Source organism: Mirounga leonina, unplaced genomic scaffold (genome assembly GCF_011800145.1).
Source record: "Mirounga leonina isolate KUSES-001 unplaced genomic scaffold, KU_Mleo_1.0 Mir_53, whole genome shotgun sequence".
Classification (NCBI taxonomy): domain Eukaryota; kingdom Metazoa; phylum Chordata; class Mammalia; order Carnivora; family Phocidae; genus Mirounga; species Mirounga leonina.
The window spans coordinates 20029612-20051551 of NW_023270807.1; the positions used below are offsets into that span (position 1 = coordinate 20029612).

Here is a 21940-nt window from a genome sequence, read left to right on the forward strand (position 1 = left end):
TTTTAAGAGATGAAACCCACCGGGCGCCTGGGTGGCTCAGTTGGTTAAGCGAGTGCCTTCGGCTCAGGTCATGATCCTGGAGTCCCAGGATCGAGTCCCATATCGGGCTCCTTGCTCAGCAGGGGGTCTGCTTCTCCCTCTGACCCTCCCCCCTCTCATGTGGTCTCTCTTTCTCATTCTCTCTCTCTCAAATAAATAAATAAAATCTTTAAAAAAAAAGAGAGATGAAACCCACCAATTAGATCTATATTTCCTCATCATTATGAGATATTTATTGAATATCTCCTATGTGCAAAGCATCCTGGTAGGTTTGGGCATATGAAAGTCAAATTTTAAATAACTCAACCAGGCTGAAATGTGTTTGATGTAATAGTTATATCTTTATTGCTTCAATAGAGTAGAAGGAAGATATCCTATCTATTTTATTAAATTATAAAGTGATAAAGTAACAACCAGCACTGCACCTGTTTTTCTGGAAACTTGAGACCACTTAGTACTATAAATGTTTAAAAGCACACTGATAAGGCAATGACAATAAAGTTGGAAGGTATCAGTAATTAATAAGATAGGTGTATTTCCATCGCAGTTAGATTCCTTTGGAGAGTGAATCTATCTCTCTGGAACTATCTATTCAGAGCAGTCAATTTATTCTGCTCCAACTCTAGGTTTCTGCAGTGTGGTCAGTCTAATGGCATAAAGATCTAACATCACCTAGATTTCCACGATACTGCTCTTAAAGTATCATGCAGGCACTCTACTGTGATCTGCTTGACATTTTCTGTACTTTTCTTCCATCATCTAAATAGCAGTGTTTTTAGTAATGGAACTCAGGATTTAATAACTTTCTTATTGGGTGATAATAGTTTCTTTCTAGTTCATCAAAACTGAACTCTCTCATTAAAATTCAAATTTATAAATATTTTGGAGGGATACCTTTTCAAGCTGACATGTAAATTCCAAATCTTCCTTTAGTCTCTGAAGCAATTATGTACTTGTCAGAAGTAATTTTGTTTGCAAGATACTGGAGCAGTAGCCCAACTTGTTTAATGGAAAGCATAATCATAATATTTTTAAATAGATAAAATTTTAGTTTTTATAGACATTTTACTTTTGTTGTAAAATATCGATGTATTTCTGATAAAGTAAGGAAATGATAGATGGAGCTTAGTGTTAAGAATTCTAAAACCTGGATCTGGTTTCAGGGGTATTTCTTATTTAACCTTAGCATGTCATTTAACTTTTAGAAGTTTGTCTCCTCATTCATAAAATAGAGTAAATAATATTTGCCATGATTACACAACATAGAGCTATTGAGAAGATAAAATATTGAGAAAAAAATTGAAAACTTTAAAACATTCTCAAAAATGATGTATGTGAATGTGTGTGTATAAGTGATAAAAATTAATAAACAAAATCCTTATTTGGGTTGAGTCATTATTTATGGAAGTGAAAGTTATCACTCTGTAGAAAAGTTTGGGAAAAAAATAGGGTATTGTGTTTGAGATTTTCTTTGAGTGACTTGAACGGAGCAAGGTCCATAACATTTAATTTACCTTCTTGGAAAGACAGCAGCTGAAACTTCATTAACTTCATACAGAATCACACTCTAACATAAGAAAGGACATAAAAGTAAATGTAATTTCTGAGGCCAAATTTAAATAACACCATGTCTTCTTACATATGGGTGACCCCAACTCTCATTCAAGATGATAGAAACATTGGCTAAAATTATTGCACTGTATGGTATCTCAGAAAAAATTCTACATCTTGTTCTTATGATTTTGCTCTGTGTTAAGATTCCCTGCATTGAATTATTTTTAAACATATATGAAATAGAAATCCTACACTACTAATACCTTTCAGGGATGTCATTCAGAAAACATGAATGTATGAAATTAAAAAAATAATGATAAATATTATAAAAGATCATGGCATTTTCTTATAATGGCTAGTGGGATACCTTTGAAGACATCTGATGTCTGCCTCTCTTCCTTAGGCTTCTTTACCTGAAACAACTGATCTTCCAGAGTTTTTTATTGCTTCTTATAAATGGCCTGGATGGACTCATGGCCCATTGGATCAAAAAAATTGTGCTGCATCATGGGCATTTTCTACTGCAAGTAATAAAGTCATTTTAGTTACTTCCTTATGATTCTCCCTTTAAGTCAAGGTTCTGGGACAGTAATTAAAAGATTTTAAAATTCAGAATTTTGAAATATTAACATTTGGCCAATTAAAATAAAATTGTATTCAGAGCAGATAAAGCAGCTTGAACATTATATAAAAATCCATATTCACTCTGAAAATTGGTCTTGATTTTTAGGGTGTAATTTTAAATGGAGAATAAATCAAAAGAGCAACAAAGAAAAGTTGCCAAAATTTGTTTGTCCTTTGAGAGTTAAGGCCAGATGATAAGAAGAGTATAACGTATGTCTTTATTCATAATATTATCTGTAATACTAATACAAACTTACACATACTTATATGATTCTTATATTCTTTTCTCTTTATAAATTTTCAAAAATATACCTTATTATTAAATTACTTTGATGTAAAGAAACACTTCAGAACAAAATAATAATGGATTAAATGGGTTTTATCATTTTAGGTGAAAGCAAATTCGTAGCTTTTGACTCCAAAGTTATGAGTAGCTTCCAAATTAGTATTGCTGTTACTTCAAAAGTGTGAGGAATATTACTTTTTATAATTACTTTCATATAAGTTCACAGGTCCAATAAATCAATACTCAGGTTAATCTTAAGATTTGGTCTCTAAATTATATTCCAGCAAATAACCTAACATGATGTTGATTGACTACTATCAAAGATCTTCATAAAACTATGTTCTAGGCTCTGAAGGTAATTCCAAGAGTGCTCAGAATTCTAAAGTCTTAGCACAGAAAGCATTGTAAAATAGGGACATAGATTCACAGAGAAACCAGCTCTGAAGCGTGATACTATTTTGGACAGAAAATTACTGATATAATTGTCCAAATATCATTGCTTCATATGTCAGCTAGTTTGTTCTAGAAATGGTACCTTTGGCCAAGCTTACCTCTGGAATGGCTTTATCTATTAAGCCTATGCTACTTCCTACTCTAAAACAAATGTTTTCTGGATTTCTGATATTTGTCCTCACTTACTAGCAATCCACACGGGGGACCTGTTTGAGCCTTGTTTCACATGGGTAGGGAGATATTTAATCAGATAAAACATTTGTCATTTTATGTTCATGTGGTTAATGTATTACACCTCTTAGATGATATATAAGAATTTTGCTTTAAATTGAAGTTACACCAGTATTCTGAAGATGTCTTAGGAAAGATGTTGCTGGTTAAATAGTGAGAGTAACTTGCTAGCCTGATTTGGATGGTGTACTTTGGTATCCCCAGGACACAGTCCCACTGATGGCCTCAGCCCAGGGCTATGTCTGGATTTGCCCACCTACCTAATTCACCAAAACAGCAGAAAGAGGGTTTTCAACACTTCTGAGGTTTCAGATGACATGGTTTTATATTCAGGCTTAAGCTATTTTTTTCTGAGTGTGTTAAGCAAAGAAAAGAATAAACTAGGTTCTTTTAAAGATCCAGATAATTACATCAGAAAGTAATAGTTAAAATAAGAAAAAAAATGTTTTTCAAAGAAGCTAAAAGCTATTAAATGGAATAAAGAAGACATTTAAAAATAAACATATATAAAACAATAGGTATGCAGCCAAATACAATTCAAGGACAATGTCAGAAGCTGAAGAGGTGAAAGAGTTTGAAATGGGGGGCGGGTGATGCTTGTCAGAGGCAAATGTAGAGATAGAATAAATAAGCAGGGGAAATGGTAGAGTGTGTCTCAGAGGTAAAAGCCAATAACAGTTTTCAAAAGGAGGGTGGGAAACAATTCGCTGAGCTGAGTCATTCTTAAATATTTCAAGTGAATTTGGATTAAACACTCACTGAGATTGAGAAATGTCTGAGAAGAACAACATGTGTCCCGTTGGAATTTAAAATATTTATCCTTAAGTTGAAATCTACAGATTCATGGGGCTGGGAGGGATCTTAGAGGTCAAATTTTTCAAGCCTTTGGTTTTATAGAAGAGTTACAGTAGATAAAATGACTTATCCTATCTCAGAAATGATCCTGGAAGCCAGGTTACTGATTCCTTGACTGCTGTTGTCCCAAGTGGTTTTTGAACTAGATAATAGTTACACTACCATTTTCAAATTTACATTGGATTCTGAACCATTGTACTGAAAGTCAAAACATCAAAAATTTTCTATTTTCCTCTACGAAAGAGGGAGTTAATTCCTTGAGACTAGCAGAGGTCATAGTAGAATGTCATCTGCTCTTATAAAATATATCCCCACACAGTAAGAGGTGGGAATCGAGAAGGAAGTAGGAGGTTATAGATTGAACAGATATTGAGCATTTCAAATGTGCCAAAATTGCACTACAGAATTGTACATATGCTGTAGTTACATAAAAACCCTGTACATACAGAAATATATATGTAATGAATTATTTAAAAATGAATTATTTTAGAATAATTCTAAATTAGCACCTTGAGAAGTTCCAGTATACAGACAGTTTTGATGGGCAAAAGCTATAACTTCTTCTGAGAAAATTGGATGAATAAAAGAAAGTTTACAACTTTGTTGCCTTTAATGAAAAGTAACTAAGTTGAAATATCAAGAACAAACTATACCAGCCATCCAGCAACAACAAAAATTTGTACCAAAATTTTCCCATGATCTCATCATTCATATCAAAAAGATAGCATAAATAGTTTTCTGCTACTGGTGGATTAATTTCCCTAGTTTATTATTCTGTGATGGTAGCATTGTGACTCTTGTTCATTATTGTAATTTTTAGTGCTTAGTACAGTGCTTCTCCCCTCGTAGGCAGTCAATAAATATGTGCTGGGAAAAGGAATGAACTGATTAACAACCACCATGGGAATTTTATATTGTTATAAATTTATATCAAGTATAAACAAGGTGAATTCCATGTCTATGTAATAAGATTAGGATCATAATTTTCAAAATATTATGAGAATAAATATGTGCTATGTTGTTTTTAGATATTTTATAAGATTCATAGTAGTATAGATTAGCTTATGAATGGTTTTCAGAGTGGTTAACCTCGATACTGGTTTAAAAACCAAGGATTCAGTTTATTCCAATATATCAGATTAACATGGGTGAATTTCCAGTTGGTATTTCTATGATAAGTTTTTTCTGATTTCCTCCATTTAGTTGTACTCATTTCAAAAGTTATATATTTATCCATGACTATATGTGAGGTACAGGAGTAGTTACAAATGTAAATGAGATATGATTCTTGCCCTCGAGGAGTTTCACTTGACAGATTTCTTAATGAAAAATTCATAAGTGTATAGAACATGAAAGGAACAAGAGACTAGAAAAGTCTTTGAAGTCAATAAGACAATTGAGCAATACCAAAATTGGATAAAAATTATGACTGAAATTATGACCCAGTTGACTTTGCTGGAATACAGAGATATATTAATGACATTCATTTTTAATTTTAAATTACATTAAGTTCTGAAGACTAGGATTCAAAAAAAGGGCTATGTAAATTATTAAAAATGTCATGTGCCACTTGAATATTAATGAGTATTCTATTTGAAACAGGTGTGGCAGCTGACCGAATAGCAATTCAGTCCAAAGGTCAATACACAGCCAATCTATCCCCTCAAAATTTGATCTCCTGCTGTGCCAAGAACCGACATGGATGCAATAGTGGAAGCATCGATAGGGCTTGGTGGTTCCTGAGAAAACGTGGGTAAATAGCTGCCCAACATATGTTTCTAGGATTCTTATAAGTTCTGTTTGGGGTCAATAAGGAAAAAAATAAATTGCAAGATTTTTACTGAAAATAAATATATGCTACATCTAGATAAATGTGTGCATTACATTTAAATATACACTATATTTGGTATCTACTAAGATTATACGCTATTGGAAGCAATTATTTGAAGAATGTATACATTCCTCACTAAATTAATGGAAAGACTCAAGTAAGCATTGTCTTCTTGTTGCTCTGAGCTAAATGGCTCTACTGAGTCTCAATGGGAATAGAGTAGTTGATATTGCTGATACCTTTGCTGAGTCTTTCGTTACTCAGGTAGGTGGATAATGCCAGGTAGAAATTAGATTAAGAATGAGATGAATAAAATAAAGAATTTATGGTTGCCTCGACTTATCAACATCATTAAGTGTCACTGCCCCATTTGATGGGAGAAGGCAGGCTGTATTTCCTTACTCTCATGTAGTAATACCTAATGCATCCTCATATCTACTGTAAGAGCTAATCTACTTAAAAGCTAAGTTATTTGGGTAAGGAAACTGCAGCTGATAACTAGTAGTATACATATGTACTGCTCCCCTGTCCTTTTATCATCCACTGAGTCCTCTTGGTTTGCTATAGAACAGTCAGGTGCTATGAAAGCATGGATGTCAGATATTGATGGGTGGCAACAAATTTCTTTAAAAAAATGTCATACATTTTGCTTAATAATGTAGTGCTTAAAACGAACAACTTGGGCTGATACCTTCCTGATATAGTAGTGCTTGGTTGGCTTCTGTTTTGTACTATGACAAAAATTAATACCCTTTAGAAGCTTAGAAATATAAATTAACATTGAGACCCAACTAAATCTTACTGTGTTGATCTGCTTAGGTTACCGTAACAAAATACCATAGACTGGGGAGCTTAAACAGTAGGACTTTATATCCCACAGGTCTGAAGGCTGAGAAGTCCAAGATCAAGATATTAGCTGATTTAGTCCTCGTGAGAGCCCTCTTCTCATTTGCCTTCTTGTTGTGTGCTCACGTGGCGGAAAGAGAGTACTTGTATCTCTTCCCCTGCTTATAAGAACACTAATGCCAGTGTGAGGACCCCACCTTCATCACCTCATTTAAAGCGAATTATCTCTCAAACGCCCCTCCAAACACCATCACATTTGGCGTTGGGGGGTTCAACACATGAATTTTGGGTGACACAATTCAATCAATGGCACTCATTACCCCAAAGCAGTATGTTTAATGCAAGAATTTTTTGAAGTGTTTATAGTCTTTAATGGCTTTGCTTCCATCACACTCCTTGCTCAGATTCTCTTACTCTGTTGAACACTATTGAATTTTTCTGAAGCAATCTTATTGGGTACTTCTATGGCCAGTTCAAATTGAATATATATAAAGTCAATTTTATGGTTTATTTTCCTTATGATCTTCTTCTATGTTCAATAAATTACATTAGTTTTGGTACCAAATAATTTGTACTTTTCTATGTTCAGTTTCAAAATCAGAAATCAAAATTATTTTGTTTATCTTTTGTGCATTGTATGTGTCTGATAACTTTCTACTCTATTAACTTTTAACACTATCTTATTGTATGGTATTTCTCCCAAAATATCATGAACCATAGAAACATAATAACTGAAATCTTATGAGGAGATATTTATTAACTCAATAAAAATGTAAAAGTAAAACCAAGAACAAAACAGCCTTAATTACAAAACTTACTTCATTGATCAAATACCCCATCTCAACATAATAAAATTGTCTTTTTCACATTAAGCTTGGCTTTTCTACATTATAATTATAGATGCAGGATGAAGTACTTCCCCTATTAATATTACCACAGATTTTATTGACAGTCACTTTTCATCTTTAGGAAATTCTGTACTGTAGATAAATTATTTATTAAAATGAGACTTTTAAAATTATAATAAAAATGAAGGGGCAGGGAAGAGTATAATATATTGAACTGGTATGTTGGAATTAATTCACATTTTGAAAGTTACACATGTAAGCAGTCAGGAAAATTTATAAATTTTCAGTAAAATTGCACATAGATAGGATATTATGGCATTTTCCTAAATATTACTTCTTTACTTATTCTTCATAGACTGGTATCCCATGCATGCTATCCACTTTTCAAGGACCAAAATGCTACCAATTATGGCTGCGCCATGGCAAGTAGGTCTGATGGGCGGGGAAAACGGCATGCCACCAAGCCATGTCCCAACAACATCGAGAAATCGAACAGGATCTACCAATGTTCTCCTCCATACAGAGTCTCCTCCAACGTAAGTCTAAATGGAAAGAATTAACAATGGTTAACTTTCTCAGAAAGATAGAGCTCTACTATTATTTAAACTATTTAAAAGCTATTATATTCTAAAATAATGCTAGTTTTCAGATATAATTGTTTATATTCTTTTTTTTTTTTTAAAGATTTTATTTATTTATTTGAGAAAGAGAATGAGATACAGAGAGCATGAGAGGGAGGAGGGTCAGAGAGAGAAGCAGACTCCCCGCCGAGCAGGGAGCCCAATGCGGGACTCGATCCCGGGACTCCAGGATCATGACCTGAGCCGAAGGCAGTCGCTTAACCAACTGAGCCACCCAGGCGCCCCTAATTGTTTATATTCTTAAAGTGTTCATTAAAGACTCTCAGATTTCTGAGCTTTGTAATATTAGCAGCATGAATGATTATATGATATATATTTACATACTTGACAAATAAAAGCTAAATCAGACCTTTTTTCACTGACTTTTTGGTGGTAGTAGCTCATTGTGTCAATCCTTTGCCTTAGTCCACAAAATAATTGAAGTAGACATAGCCATAAAGGGAAAATGACTCCCTTAGAGTCTAGTTTTTCATGTTGAAAGCCTGGACAAATTTTACTCCATCATATCAGTGTTACCCAGACCTCACTTTCAGTGAATATCTGAACCTTGAGTGGCTTTCAATTACCTACAGAATACGGTTTAGTATTCTTACCATGGCATATAGGTCTTCTGTGATTTGACTCTGATCTACTGCCTTTACAGACTTTTGTCCTGCCTGCATATGCCCCTCCACCTGCTCCAAATGCTCCTGATAAACAGGACTACTGTCTGCTCCCTAGATACATCATTCTCTCTCATGCTTCTCTACTTACCCAGGTGATGATTCCTCTGACCCATGTGGTTATCCCACCTATTTCCGTCTGGTAGAATCCAACACATGGGTGAAGGCCCAGGTCAAAACCTCATCTTCTCTGTGACCTTTTCTTGACTCCTACATGGGATTACTTTTCTTTTTCATTTGCATCCCTGGGAACTTTGTGCTTATCTCTGTAATAGAACTTATTACATCATAATGCAATTAGTTGTGCTACTGTCTTTCTACTCTACCAAAATGTAAATTCCTTGAGGATAGGTACAGGGTCAATATTTGTTTCTGTTCTAGTTTTTGGTATATACTCTGTGATCAATGCACATATATGAACAAATGAAAAAATGAATGACCTGCCTTTTAACTAAGGGCTGATCACACAGTGGGTGACAGCATAGAGATATTTATATACTATAGCCACACTGAGGAACATCACTAAACAATCATCTGGGGTTCAATTAGTCAAAAGAATGGAGATGACAAAGTCTCCACTGATAAAACATAATTATTTTTTTTTGTGACCAGAAAAAGCTATTATTTAATTTCCTCTTCATTCCAAAATTATTACCAGTGGTAAAAGTCAGTGAAACAAATGGGTGCATCTTGTCTTTAGCAACTTGATCAATGTGGTGTTTCATGTGAGTATTTCAAGGCATGATTTTTTTTTTTTTTAAGATTTTTTTTATTTATTTGTGAGACAGAGAGCATGAGAGGGAGGAGGGTCAGAGGGAGAAGCAGACTCCCTGCTGAGCAGGGAGCCCGATGTGGGACTCGATCCCGGGACTCCAGGATCATGACCTGAGCCGAAGGCAGTCGCTTAACCAACTGAGCCACCCAGGTGCCCCTCAAGGCATGATTAAAAGTAAATTATAAGTGGTCAAGGCACATTGGATTGTATAATTCTTAAATTGATGATACGGCACCTAATATACACCAAACAATAGGTTTGGTCTGATAATAAATATAGGTAGATAACAGATCTGATATAGATACCAATAGAAAGTAGGTCTGATAACAATGTTCATTGATACTTTTCCTTCTAGGAAACTGAGATCATGAAAGAAATCATGCAAAATGGACCAGTACAAGGTAAGCTTGAGTGAAATATGGTTGTGTCTTATTTATTTCTTTAATAAACAATATTATCTTTTAATTCATGCAAAAGGAGCTGAATAAAAGAAAATTTTTACTTTTAGAGTGTTCATAAAGGTTCAACAGTTCTAAGATCAGTACAATTATAGGATATATGTTTACCTAATACCTTCATTATCTGCCATTTTATTTTAAGAAGATAGACACATTCATAAATTGAATTCCTAAATATTAATAACACATTTGATGAAAGTCTGCTAAGTCTTTCCAAAAGTGATCCTGGGCCAAGCCGACAGTCAAACATGGAATGCTAAGTAGTGGAGCTCATTTAATTATCCAGTCTATACTTAAGGACCACACATAGTATTAGAAATTTCCTCACCTTCATTTTAAAGGGATTAGGTAATGGATTGAAAACAAATCAAGCTTTAGCAGTGGAAAAAATCTAAATATTTTCCTTTTTCCATAAACTCAAAATAAATTAAATAAGTCAGTGTGATTTTTGTGTTTTATAAAATGCCTTTTATTTTGATCAATTTTGTAGATGTGTTATGGATAGTAAATTAGCAGTAAATAAGAAAATAATATACCAAGTTTACATTGACTTTCATTTTTAAGATATCATCTCTGATATGTAGTTCCTCTGCTTCCCTATTGAATTTTATTTTGCACCACTGCAATGGATGAAGAAGATAAGTTCATAGAGTATGTTTCCTGTACTAAACATTGCCTTGAAACAGACCCAGCGAGGCCTAAAATGGAAATTCAGGTTGTGAACATGTGAAGGCCCAAAATGTATTATCAGTGCAGTGGAATGAACCAAATCAACTTAAATTAACCAAAATTAAATGTAAAACATTTGATGTATACCTAAGGAATTATTGGCCAGCATCTACTTTTGCTTTTCTGAGCGCTGACCTCTAGCAGAAACCATGGATTTTTAAGTTGTGTTGGAATATTTTTATTGATCATTATCACCACTTAACATTTATTGAGAAACTAGAGCTTACACTAAACATGTCCTGAACTGAATTCTAAAAATCCTGGGACCTTAAACAAAACACAAACAAATGAGGAGAATTTTTTCCTTGTAATTATGTAATTTTTACTGGCTGTTATAAGACTGGGGGAATCATGTAATTTACATGCATGCTTCAATAAGTTAAGTTCGTGTGACGATTTTAAAGGAGCAAAAGTGTTGTAAGTCAAGGCTGAATTCAAAATTCCACCTTTGGCATTTGCTACTTAAATGACTTTGGGCAAGTTATTTAAGCTCTCTGAATCTTCAAGTCATTGTAGTACTGTTTCAAGTTTCTCTCTGTCTTTTAATCAGTCAGAAGTAATTTGGATCATAATTCTTTAAAATTGAGAGCCTGGGAGGTTTATTTTATGGTCAAGTACTTAAATATACATGAATTTCACATAATAAATAAAAAATAATAAAAAGAATCACAGTAAGAATCAAAGATAAACATTTTAAAATAGTAAAGTTGAAATCCAAATTATTCAACACATCTGTCAAGAATGTACCTCCTGCCAGCCTGAGCCAGGAGCAGGAGATAGAACTGCCATCAAGGTGGGCTCCATCTTGCCCGTACCCTTGTTATAATGCTGTGTAATATGTTTGCTGAAGCTTTCCAAAAGTAAAATGGCACTACAGTAACTTATGTAGTTAATCTTTATGAGTTCATCAAGTCTGTTTTGGTGTCAGAAACTGAAGCAAGGAGCCCCCTTCAAGTTAATTGTGATGGTCTCTCTCCCACACTTCTTCAGGTGGTACTGTTTCTCAGCAATGAAGTGTATATTTTATTACTGATGCTTAGGGAGAGTTGAGAAGAGCTTAAGGGGTCAATGGTTCTATAGAGGAGAAAAACCCCTAGCAGTATCTTCACATTTATACAAGTGCTGGTTGACTCATCTTGCTGTAGATGCAACTTGTTTGTCTGCACAGCGTTGCCTGGGCTAACATACGGCATTTTCTCCTCTCTCAGTACAAAAGAATGTAAAAGGCAATGGGATGCTGGATAAATAACATGGTGTGCATTCTTCTAAAATCTGTAGAATTAGAAATAAGTTTAGGTGCTGAAAAGAGAACAAAACAAGGTCTGTGTAAAGTACAGTTATATAAATTCTTAAAATCCTATGGGAATGTATTTTATTTATTTTTGGGGAGATGTATTTTAAAGTAGATAAAGAAGACTTAACCTCTTTTGAGAATATTTAAAGAGCATCAGAAAAGGTATGAAACATTAAAAAAGGAAATAAAAGGTGGAACATTAAAAAGTTATATATGACTTTGGAATAGAAGCTTCATTTTAGGATCTATCAAATGCTTGTGACCTTAGTTTTTATTTTATTTAAAAAACATGTCAAACTAATTATAGACAAGCATTGTGCACTTACCAAGGTATACTTATCTAGTTACAACTAAAAATATTCTTAATTCATGTCTTCTAGAAGTTTAAAGTCTTCACCCTGAATTGTCCAAGCCCTTCAACAAAGCAGCACACGATACAGAAAAGAAGTAATCTAGGTGAGGGAATGAAGGAGAGCTTTATCAAATATAAGCTCTTACTTTCTAAAGAATACAGCAGTGGCTTAGCTCTCCGGAGCTGGGAGGTTGAAATCTTGTCAGAGTATTCTTTTGCCAAAGGTTTACTTTTTATTCAAACTCGCCAAGGAAAGGTTTGTATTTACTTCCAAGGATTAAGGACAATTACTTTAAGCCCTGTTTGCTAGGTTCACCCTTCACTGCTAGCTTAATTGGAGTTTTAAGAGGCTCATGGTGAAGTTCAAGGTTAATGGAGAAACAGCAATCACTAGCCAAGTGCAGTGGGGCTTCTCTGCAAGGGTTTCAATTCCTGGTAATAGTGTCTCTGTCAATTAAGAATAGATGGTGTTTTAAAGATATAATGTGTACTTAAGTAATATTCTAAATAGCTAAAAGCTGTTTTTATAAGAGAACAACAACAACAAAAATTGCAGCAATTAAATCAAGTAGGAAAGAGAATTAGGCTGAATTGCAAAGTCCCTTCTTAGATTCTCCTCCTGGCAATTTAACCATTGATTGTTCTGTGAGAATTTCTAGAAAATTTTAAAGAGATTTGTTTCAAACTGTTTCATTCTGTTGGGTTTTATTTTAGCCATAATGCAAGTCCATGAGGATTTCTTCCATTATAAGACAGGGATATATAGACATGTTACCAGAACAAATGAAGAGTCAAGCAAATATCAAAAGCTCCAGACACACGCTGTCAAACTCACTGGGTAAGGCAATTTCTTAAAAATCTTCATTTAATGCTTTTGGCAAATGAAACAAAACATACGTGTATAAAGTGCATACAGGTACCAGAATTTTCCTTGGTATGAGAGAGTTCCATACAAATTAAAAAGTATCCAAACCTTGGCACTATTTAGTCATTATTTTAAAGCCTGGTTAAAGGGTAACTCAATATTCTGGAAAAGATGATCATTTCCTCTCAGTTGTGAGTGTGTTCTAAAAATCTGTTTTAAGGACAGGGAAATATATTATTGGAATAAATTCTACATATGGCATAAGCAGGGGAAGGGTACAAATCCAAAGTATATTAGGATTTGGCGAGAAGGTTTTAGATGGAATGGTAGCGATTAGCAGGAAGAAAGAATAGGGTCACTTTTATTTCAGTACAAGATTATTTTTTGTATTTCTGTAAGCATTTTAGAAATTACACTTATCAAATTGTGAGTAAAATACATTCATCTCTACCAGGGCAAGAAATAGCTTCAAAATTGGATTGCATTTCAGGAGTAAGTAGTTTCACAGACTGTACTTAAAAAGAGACTGTGGTCATCTAGACCACTTTCCCCAGTGCCTTCTCCAGCTCATTTTGACTTTGCCCTGTCTTTAAGCTCTTTCTCTTAATATCTCAGTCCAACTCAAACTAAATGCTACAGGAAAGGTTTCTGGGTCTTTTTCTTTCATTTCCATCCAAACCCTCACTTTTCTTACTTTGCCATCTTGGTAAATGACTTTGTTCCTATTGAAAATGTCCTTCCTGTCTAAATTTGATTGAGCCTGCACAAAAGCAACCTCAACTCCAAACAAATTGCTGCCTTCTTTTTACTGATCTTTGAAACGTTCTGAGTCAGTTCTAAGGTATGTAGACAAGTTATCTTCTGTGATGTCTCTTTAATCATCATCCCATCTTTATTTTATTTTTTTATTTTAATTTTTTTAAAGATTTTATTTATTTGACAGAGAGAGAGAGAGCACAAGTGGGGGAAGGGCTAAGGGAAAGAGGGAAAGGGAGAAGCAGACTCCCCACTGAGCAGGGAGTCCAACATGGGGCCTCAACCCAGGACTTGAGATCATGACCTGAGCTGAAGGCAGACACCCAATTGACTGAGCCACCCAGGTGCCCCTATATCTATTGATTTCTTAAAAAAATGAAGAAATTTATCATTCTTATACTTCTCCCCACCTCTCCTCCTCTCATACATCTTATATTTATTAGTAATATGATTTTAATATATTACACAATTATTGAATTTACATTCTGCTCTGAAACTATAATACTAATAGTTGTTTAAACTTTATTGTGTATTAATAGAGTCAATGATAAGCAAATACTTTTTATGGTGGCTTTTCTGTCCTTGAGTTTAATTTTTATCAGTTACTTTGTTGAATAATTTTGAATTATTTTCCAGCAATTCTTTTTTTTAATTTATGATTTTTTTAAATTTATTTTTCATCAAGAAGGACTCTTAATGCTTGTGGTCCCTAATTTCTTACATGTTTGAGAAAGTGTTTGTTTTCCTTTGATTTAAGAATAATATTCGGTATAAAATTCTGGGACTACAGTAACTTCAGAACTCTGCAGATGTTGTTCCAGGGTTTCTGGCCTTGAGTTTTTCCACAGAAAAATCTCTGACTAACCAGGTGTTTTTGTCTCCTTAGAAGTGACATGACTTTTTCTATTAGAACACTCATACTAACCTTGTTTCTTTCATCCTTGAATTAAATATATTCACTTATTAAAGTACATATTATACATATGTTGGATATTCTGTATCTCCTATTATCTTTTTAATAACATTTATTTTGTAAATTTCTTAGTGTTTTGTTGTGTACGATTTCTTTCTACATTTTCCCATCTATCCTTGAACATTTATTATATTTGGTGTTCATTCTCCAAATGGCTCTTGCCTCTGAAATGTTTTTTTAATTTTGTTTTTTTCTTTTAACTGTCCTTCAAGCTATTTGAAGGGTTGGACAGCCATGAAGGACCCCATATGGGTTAGAGAGTTCATGTCTGTAATTTCTTTGAGTGTATGTCTGACTTCTCTAGTTTTTTTTGAATAATTCTTTTTGAGCTATACATTCTTCATGGTCTTTCCCTGCCTTCTTTTTCAAACTTTGATCTTAAATCTACGCATTTTACTCTCTATCATGTCCTCTCTCTCTAGTCCACTTTCTCTACTCTGACCTCAAAAATTCCTCAGCCCCGTACATGCTATCAGTGAATTATGGCATTCAGTCTGGTCACTATTTAACCAACCTTCTTCTTGATGCTACACTTGCTTCCTTATTTAATTAAAATGCCATGACAAATCATTATACTCAGTCACACACCCTGGACTCTGCCCCTGCTTCATTCAATATACTTGCTTAGCAAAATCTCAACTTTGGTTAAATTCTAATTGGCCTATTTTTTTTTTAAAGTATTGTGTTTATTTATTTATTTTTAAATTCCAGTATTCTTAGCATACAGTGTTATATTAGTTTCAGGTGTACAATACAGTGATTCACCAGTTCTTTTTTTTTATGTTATGTTAATCACCATATATTACATCATTAGTTTTTTATGTAGTGTTCCATGATTCATTGTTTGTGCATAACACCCAGTGCTCCATGCAGTACATGCCCTCTTTAATACCCATCACCAGGCTAACCCATCCCCCCAACCCCCTCCCCTCTAGAACCCTTAGTTTGTTTCTCAGAGTCCGTAGTCTCTCATGGTTTGTCTCCCCCTCCAATTTTACCCCCTTCATTCTTCCCTTCCTGCTATCTTCTTCTATTTATTTTTTAACATATTATGTATTATTTGTTTCAGAGGTACAGGTCTGTGATTCAACAGTCTTACACAATTCACAGTGCTCACCATAGCACATACCCTCCCCAGTGTCTATCACCCAGCCACCCCATCCCTCCCACCCCCCACTGCTCCAGCAACCCTCAGTTTGTTTCCTGAGATAAAGAATTCCTCATATCAGTGAGGTCATATGATACTTGTCTTTCTCTGATTTACTTATTTTGCTCAGCATAATACCCTCCAGTTCCATCCACGTTGTTGCAAATGGCAAGATTTCATTCCTTTTGATGGCTGCATAATATTCTGTTGTATATATATACCACATCTTCTTTATCCATTCATTTGTCGATGGACATCTTGGCTCTTTCCATAGTTTGGCTATTGTGGACATTGCTGCTATAAACATCAGGGTGCATGTACCACTTCAGATCACTACATTTGTATCTTTGGGGTAAATACCCAGTAGTGCAATTGCTGGATCATATGGTAGCTATATTTTCAACTTTCTGAGGAACCTCCATACTGTTTTCCAGAGTGGCTGCACCAGCTTGCATTCCCACCAACAGTGTAGGAGGGTTCCCCTTTCTCCGCATCCCCGCCAACATCTGTCATTTCCTGACTTGTTAATTTTAGCCATTCTGACTGGTGTGAGGTGGTATCTCATTGAGGTTTTGATTTGGATTTCCCTGATGCCGAGCGATGTTGAGCACTTTTCATGTGTCTGTTGGCCATTTGGATGTGTTCTTTGGAAAAATGTCTGTTCATGTCTTCTGCCCATTTCTTGATTAGATTCTTTGTTCTTTGGGTGTTGAGTTTAAGAAGTTCTTTATAGATTTTGGATACTAGCCCTTTATCTGATATGTCACTTGCAAATATCTTCTCCCATTTTGTCGGTTGTCTTTTGGTTTTGTTGACTGTTTCTTTTGCTGTGCAGAAGCTTTTTATCTTGATGAAGTCCCAATAGTTCATTTTTGCCCTTGCTTCCCTTGCCTTTGATGATGTTTCAAGGAATAAGTTACTGCAGCTGAGGTCAAAGAGATTGCTGCCTGTGTTCTCCTTTAGGATTTTGATGGACTCCTGTCTCACATTTAGGTCTTTCAACCATTTTGAATCTATTTTTGTTTGTGGTGTAAGGAAATGGCCCAGTTTCATTCTTCTGCATGTGGCTGTCCAATTTTCCCAACACCATTTGTTGAAGAGACTGTCTTTTTTCCATTGGACATTCTTTCCTGCTTTGTCGAAGATGAGTTGACCATAGAGTTGAGGGTCCATTTCTGGGCTCTCTATTCTGTTCCATTGATCTATGTGTCTGTTTTGGTGCCAGTACCAGACTGTCTTGATGATGACAGCTTTGTAATAGAGCTGGAAGTCCAGAATTGTGATGCCGCCAGCTTTGCTTTTCTTTTTCAACATTCCTCTGGCTATGCGGGGTCTTTTCTGGTTCCATACAAATTTTAGGATTATTTGTTCCATTTCTTTGAAAAAAGGGATTTTGATAGGGATTTTTGATAGGGATTGCATTGAATATGTAGATTGCTCTAGGTAGCATTGACATCTTCACAATATTTGTTCTTCCAATCCATGAGCATGGGACGTTTTTCCATTTCTTTGTGTCTTCCTCAATTTCTTTCATGAGTATTTTATAGTTTTCTGAGTACAGATTCTTTGCCTCTTTGGTTAGATTTATTCCTAGGTATCTTACGGTTTTGGGTGCAATTGTAAATGGGATCGACTCCTTAATTTCTCTTTCTTCTGTCTTGTTTTTGGTGTATAGGAATGCCACTGATTTCTGTGCATTGATTTTATATCCTGCCACTTCACCGAATTCCTGTATGAGTTCTAGCAGTTTTGGGGTGGAGTCTTTTGGGTTTTCCACATAAAGTATCATATCATCTACAAAGAGTGAGAGTTTGATTTCTTTGCCAATTTGGATGCCTTTTTATTTCTTTTTGTTGTCTTATTGCTGTGGCTAGGACTTCTAATACTATGGTGAATAGCAGTGGTGAGAGTGGACATCCCTGGCACGTTCCTGACCTTAGGGGGAAAGCTTTCAGTTTTTCCCCATTGAGACTGATACTCGCTGTAGGTTTTTTATAGATGGCTTTTATGATATTGAGGTATGTACCCTCTATCCCTACACTGTGAAGAGTTTTGATCAAGAAAGGATGCTGTACTTTGTCAAATGCTTTTTCTGCATCTATTGATAGGATCATGTGGTTCTTGTTCTTTCTTTTGTTAATGTATTGTATCACATTGATTGATTTGCAGATGTTGAACCAAACTTGCAGCCCAGGGATCAATCTCACTTGGTCGTGGTGAATAATCCTTTTAATGTACTGTTGGATCCTATTGGCTAGTATTTTGGTGAGAATTTTTGCATCCATGTTCATCAAGGATATTGGTCTATAATTCTCCTTTTTGGTGGGGTCTTTGTCTGGTTTTGGGATCAAGGTAATGGTGGCCTCATAAAATGAGTTTGGAAGTTTTCCTTCCATTTCTATTTCTTTGGAACAGTTTCAGAAGAATAGGTATTAATTCTTCTTGAAATGTTTGGTAGAATTCCCCCGGGAAGCCATCTGGCCCTGGGCTTTTGTTGGTTGGAGATTTTTGATGAGTGCTTCAATTTCCTTAGTGGTTATAGGTCTGTTCAGGTTTTCTCTTTCTTCCTGGTTCAGTTTTGGTAGTTGATACATCTCTAGGAATGCATCCATTTCTTCCAGATTATCTAATTTGCTGGCATAGAGTAGCTCATAATATGTTCTTATAATTGTTTGTATTTCTTTGGTGTTGGTTGTGATCTCTCCTCTTTCATTCATGATTTTATTTATTGGGTCCTTTCTCTTTTCTTTTTGATAAGTCTGGCCAGGGGTTTATCAATCTTGTTAATTCTTTCAGAGAACCAGCTCCTAGTTTCATTGATCTGTTCTACTGTTCTTTTGGTTTCTATTTCATTGATTTCTGCTCTAATCTTTATTATTTCTCTTCTCCTGCTGGCTTTAGGCTTTATTTGCTGTTTTTTCTCTAGCTCCTTTAGGTGTAGGGTTAGGTTGTATATTTGAGATCTTTCTTGTTTCTTGAGAAAGGCCTGTATTGTTATATACTTTCCACTTAGGACTGCCTTTGCTGCATCCCAAAGATTTTGAACAGTTGTGTTGTCATTTTCATTTGTTTCCATGAATTTTTTTAATTCTTCTTTAATTTCCTGGTTGACCCATTCATTCTTTAGTAGGATGCTCTTTAGCCTCCATGTATTTGAGTCCTTCCCGACTTTCCTCTTGTGATTGAGTTCTAGTTTCAAAGCATTGTGGTCTGAAAATATGCAGGGAATGGTCCCAATCTTTTGGTACTGGTTGAGACCTGATTTGTGACCCAGGATGTGATCTTTTCTGGAGAATGTTCCATGGGCACTAGAGAAGAATATGTATTCTGTTGCTTTGGGATGGAATGTTCTCAATATATTTGTGAAGTCCATTTGGTCCAGTGTGTCATTTAAAGCCTTTATTTTCTTGTTGATCTTTTGCTTAGATGATCTGTCCATTTCAATGAGGGGAATGTTAAAGTCCCCTACTATTATTGTATTGTTGTCAATGTGTTTCTTTGCTTTTGTTATTAATTGGCTTATATAATTGGCTGCTCCCATGTTAGGGGCATAGATATTTACAATTGTTAGATCTTCTTGTTGGATAGACCTTTAAGTAGGATATAGCGTCCTTCCTCATCTCTTACTCTAGTCTTTGGTTTAAGATTTTTTTTATTTGTGAGAGAGAGAATGAGAGACAGAGAGCATGAGAGGGAGGAGGGTCAGAGGGAGAAGCAGACTCCCTGCCGAGCAGGGAGCCCGATGCGGGACTCTATCCAGGGACTCCAGGATCATGACCTGAGCCGAAGGCAGTCGCTTAACCAACTGAGCCACCCAGGCGCCCCTAGTCTTTGGTTTAAAATCTAATTTGTCTGATATAAGGATTGCCACCCCAGCTTTCTTTTGGTGTCCATTAGCATGGTAAATTGTTTTCCACCTCCTCAGTTTCAATCTGGGGGTGTCTTTGGTTCTAAAATGAGTCTCTTGCAGATAGCATATTGACGGGTCTTGTTTTTTTATCCAATCTGATAGCCTGTGTCTTTTGATTGGGGCATTTAGCCCATTTACATTCAGGGTAACTATTGAAAGATAGGAATTTAGTGCCACTGTATTGTCTGTAATATGACTGTTACTGTATATTGTCTGTGTTCCTTTCTGGTCTTTGTTACTTTTAGGCTCTCTCTTTGCTTAGAGGACCCCTTTCAATATTTTGTAGGGCTGGTTTCATGTTTGCCAATTGCTTTAGTTTTTGTTTGTCCTGGAAGCTTTTTATCTCTCCTTCTATTTTCAATGACAGCCTAGCTGGATATAGTATTCTTGGCTGCATATTTTTCTCATTTAATGCTCTGAATATATCCTGCCAGTCCTTTCTGGCCTGCCAGGTCTCTGTGGATAGGTCTGTTGCCAATCTAATGTTTCTACCATTGTAGGTTACAGATCTCTTCTCCTGAGCTGCTTTCAGGATTTTCTCTTTGTCTGTGAGACTTGTAAGTTTTACTAGTAGATGTTGGGGTGTTGACCTAGTTTTATTGATTTTGAGAGGGGTTCTTTGTGCCTCCTGGATTTTGCTGCCTGTTTCCTTCCCCAAACTAGGGAAGTTCTCTGCTATAATTTGCTCCAATATAACTTCTGCCCCTCTCTCTCTTTCTTGTTCTTCTGGGATCTCAATTATTCTAATATTGTTTCATCGTATGGTATCACTTATCTCTCGAATTCTGCCCCGTGATTCAGTAGTTGTTTATCTCTCTTTTTCGCAGCTTCTTTATTTTCCATCATTTGGTCTTCTATATTACTGATTCCCTCTTCTGCCTCATTTATCCTAGCAGGTAGAGCCTCCATTTTTGATTGCACCTCCTTAATAGCCTTTTTGATTTTGACTTGGTTAGATTTTAGTTCTTTTATTTCTCCAGAAAGGGTTTCTCTAATATCTTCCATGCTTTCTTCAAGCCCAGCTAGTATCTTTAAAATCATCATTCTGAACTCTAGTTCCGACATCTTACTAATGTCCATTTTGATTAGGTCCCTGGCAGTCAGTACTGCCTCTTGTTCTTTTTGTTGAGGTGATTTTGTCCATCTTGTCATTTTGTCCAGAGGAGAATAGATGAATGAGAGAACAAAATGCTAACAGGATAACAATGTCCCCAGGAAAATATACACTAAAGAAATCAGAAGAGACCTGAAACAGGGGAAAAGAAAGGGAAAGAAAGAAAAAAGAAAAAAACAAACGAACAAAAAAGACAATATGATCAAATATGATCAGGCTGGTGCATAGATCAGTGCCACACACTAGATTTTGGGCGTATTTTGGTCTGTTAGAAGAAAGTGCCTCCCAAAATTTTAAAGAAAGAAAAACTTATATATGTACAAAAACAAGGGTTAGTACAATGAAGGGATGGAATATGACTGTAAAGATGAAAATTATAAATATAAAAGGAATTGATAAAATAAGAAGTTGGTTGAAAAAAGAAAGAGGATTTAAAAAAAAAAAAGGAAGGGAATGTGATCAGGCAGGAGACTAGAACAAAGCCATCCACTAGAGATTTAGGGTATATTTTGGTCTGTTAAAAGAAACTGTATCCCAAAATTTTAAAGAGAGAACAACTTACATATAACTACCAAAAATAAGGTTAACTACTATGAAGGGACAGAATATGACTCTAAAAATGAAAAATAAAAAAGATTTTTTAAAAAAGGGATTGATAAGATGTTGGTTGAAAAAGGGAAAAAGAAAAATTCAAAAA

The 21940-nt window shown here is 35.2% G+C and overlaps 1 protein-coding gene across 1 annotated transcript in view; it reads left to right on the top strand.

Moving 5' to 3' along the window:
* TINAG (tubulointerstitial nephritis antigen) overlaps window positions 1-21940 on the top strand; it is a 92762-nt gene that overhangs the window by 21979 nt on the left and 48843 nt on the right. Inside the window, exons 5-9 of the mRNA XM_034990500.1 lie at window positions 1997-2120; window positions 5645-5795; window positions 7923-8103; window positions 10001-10046; window positions 13193-13316. Of these exons, the coding sequence (XP_034846391.1) occupies window positions 1997-2120; window positions 5645-5795; window positions 7923-8103; window positions 10001-10046; window positions 13193-13316 (626 nt within the window). The remainder of the gene's footprint in view (window positions 1-1996; window positions 2121-5644; window positions 5796-7922; window positions 8104-10000; window positions 10047-13192; window positions 13317-21940) is intronic.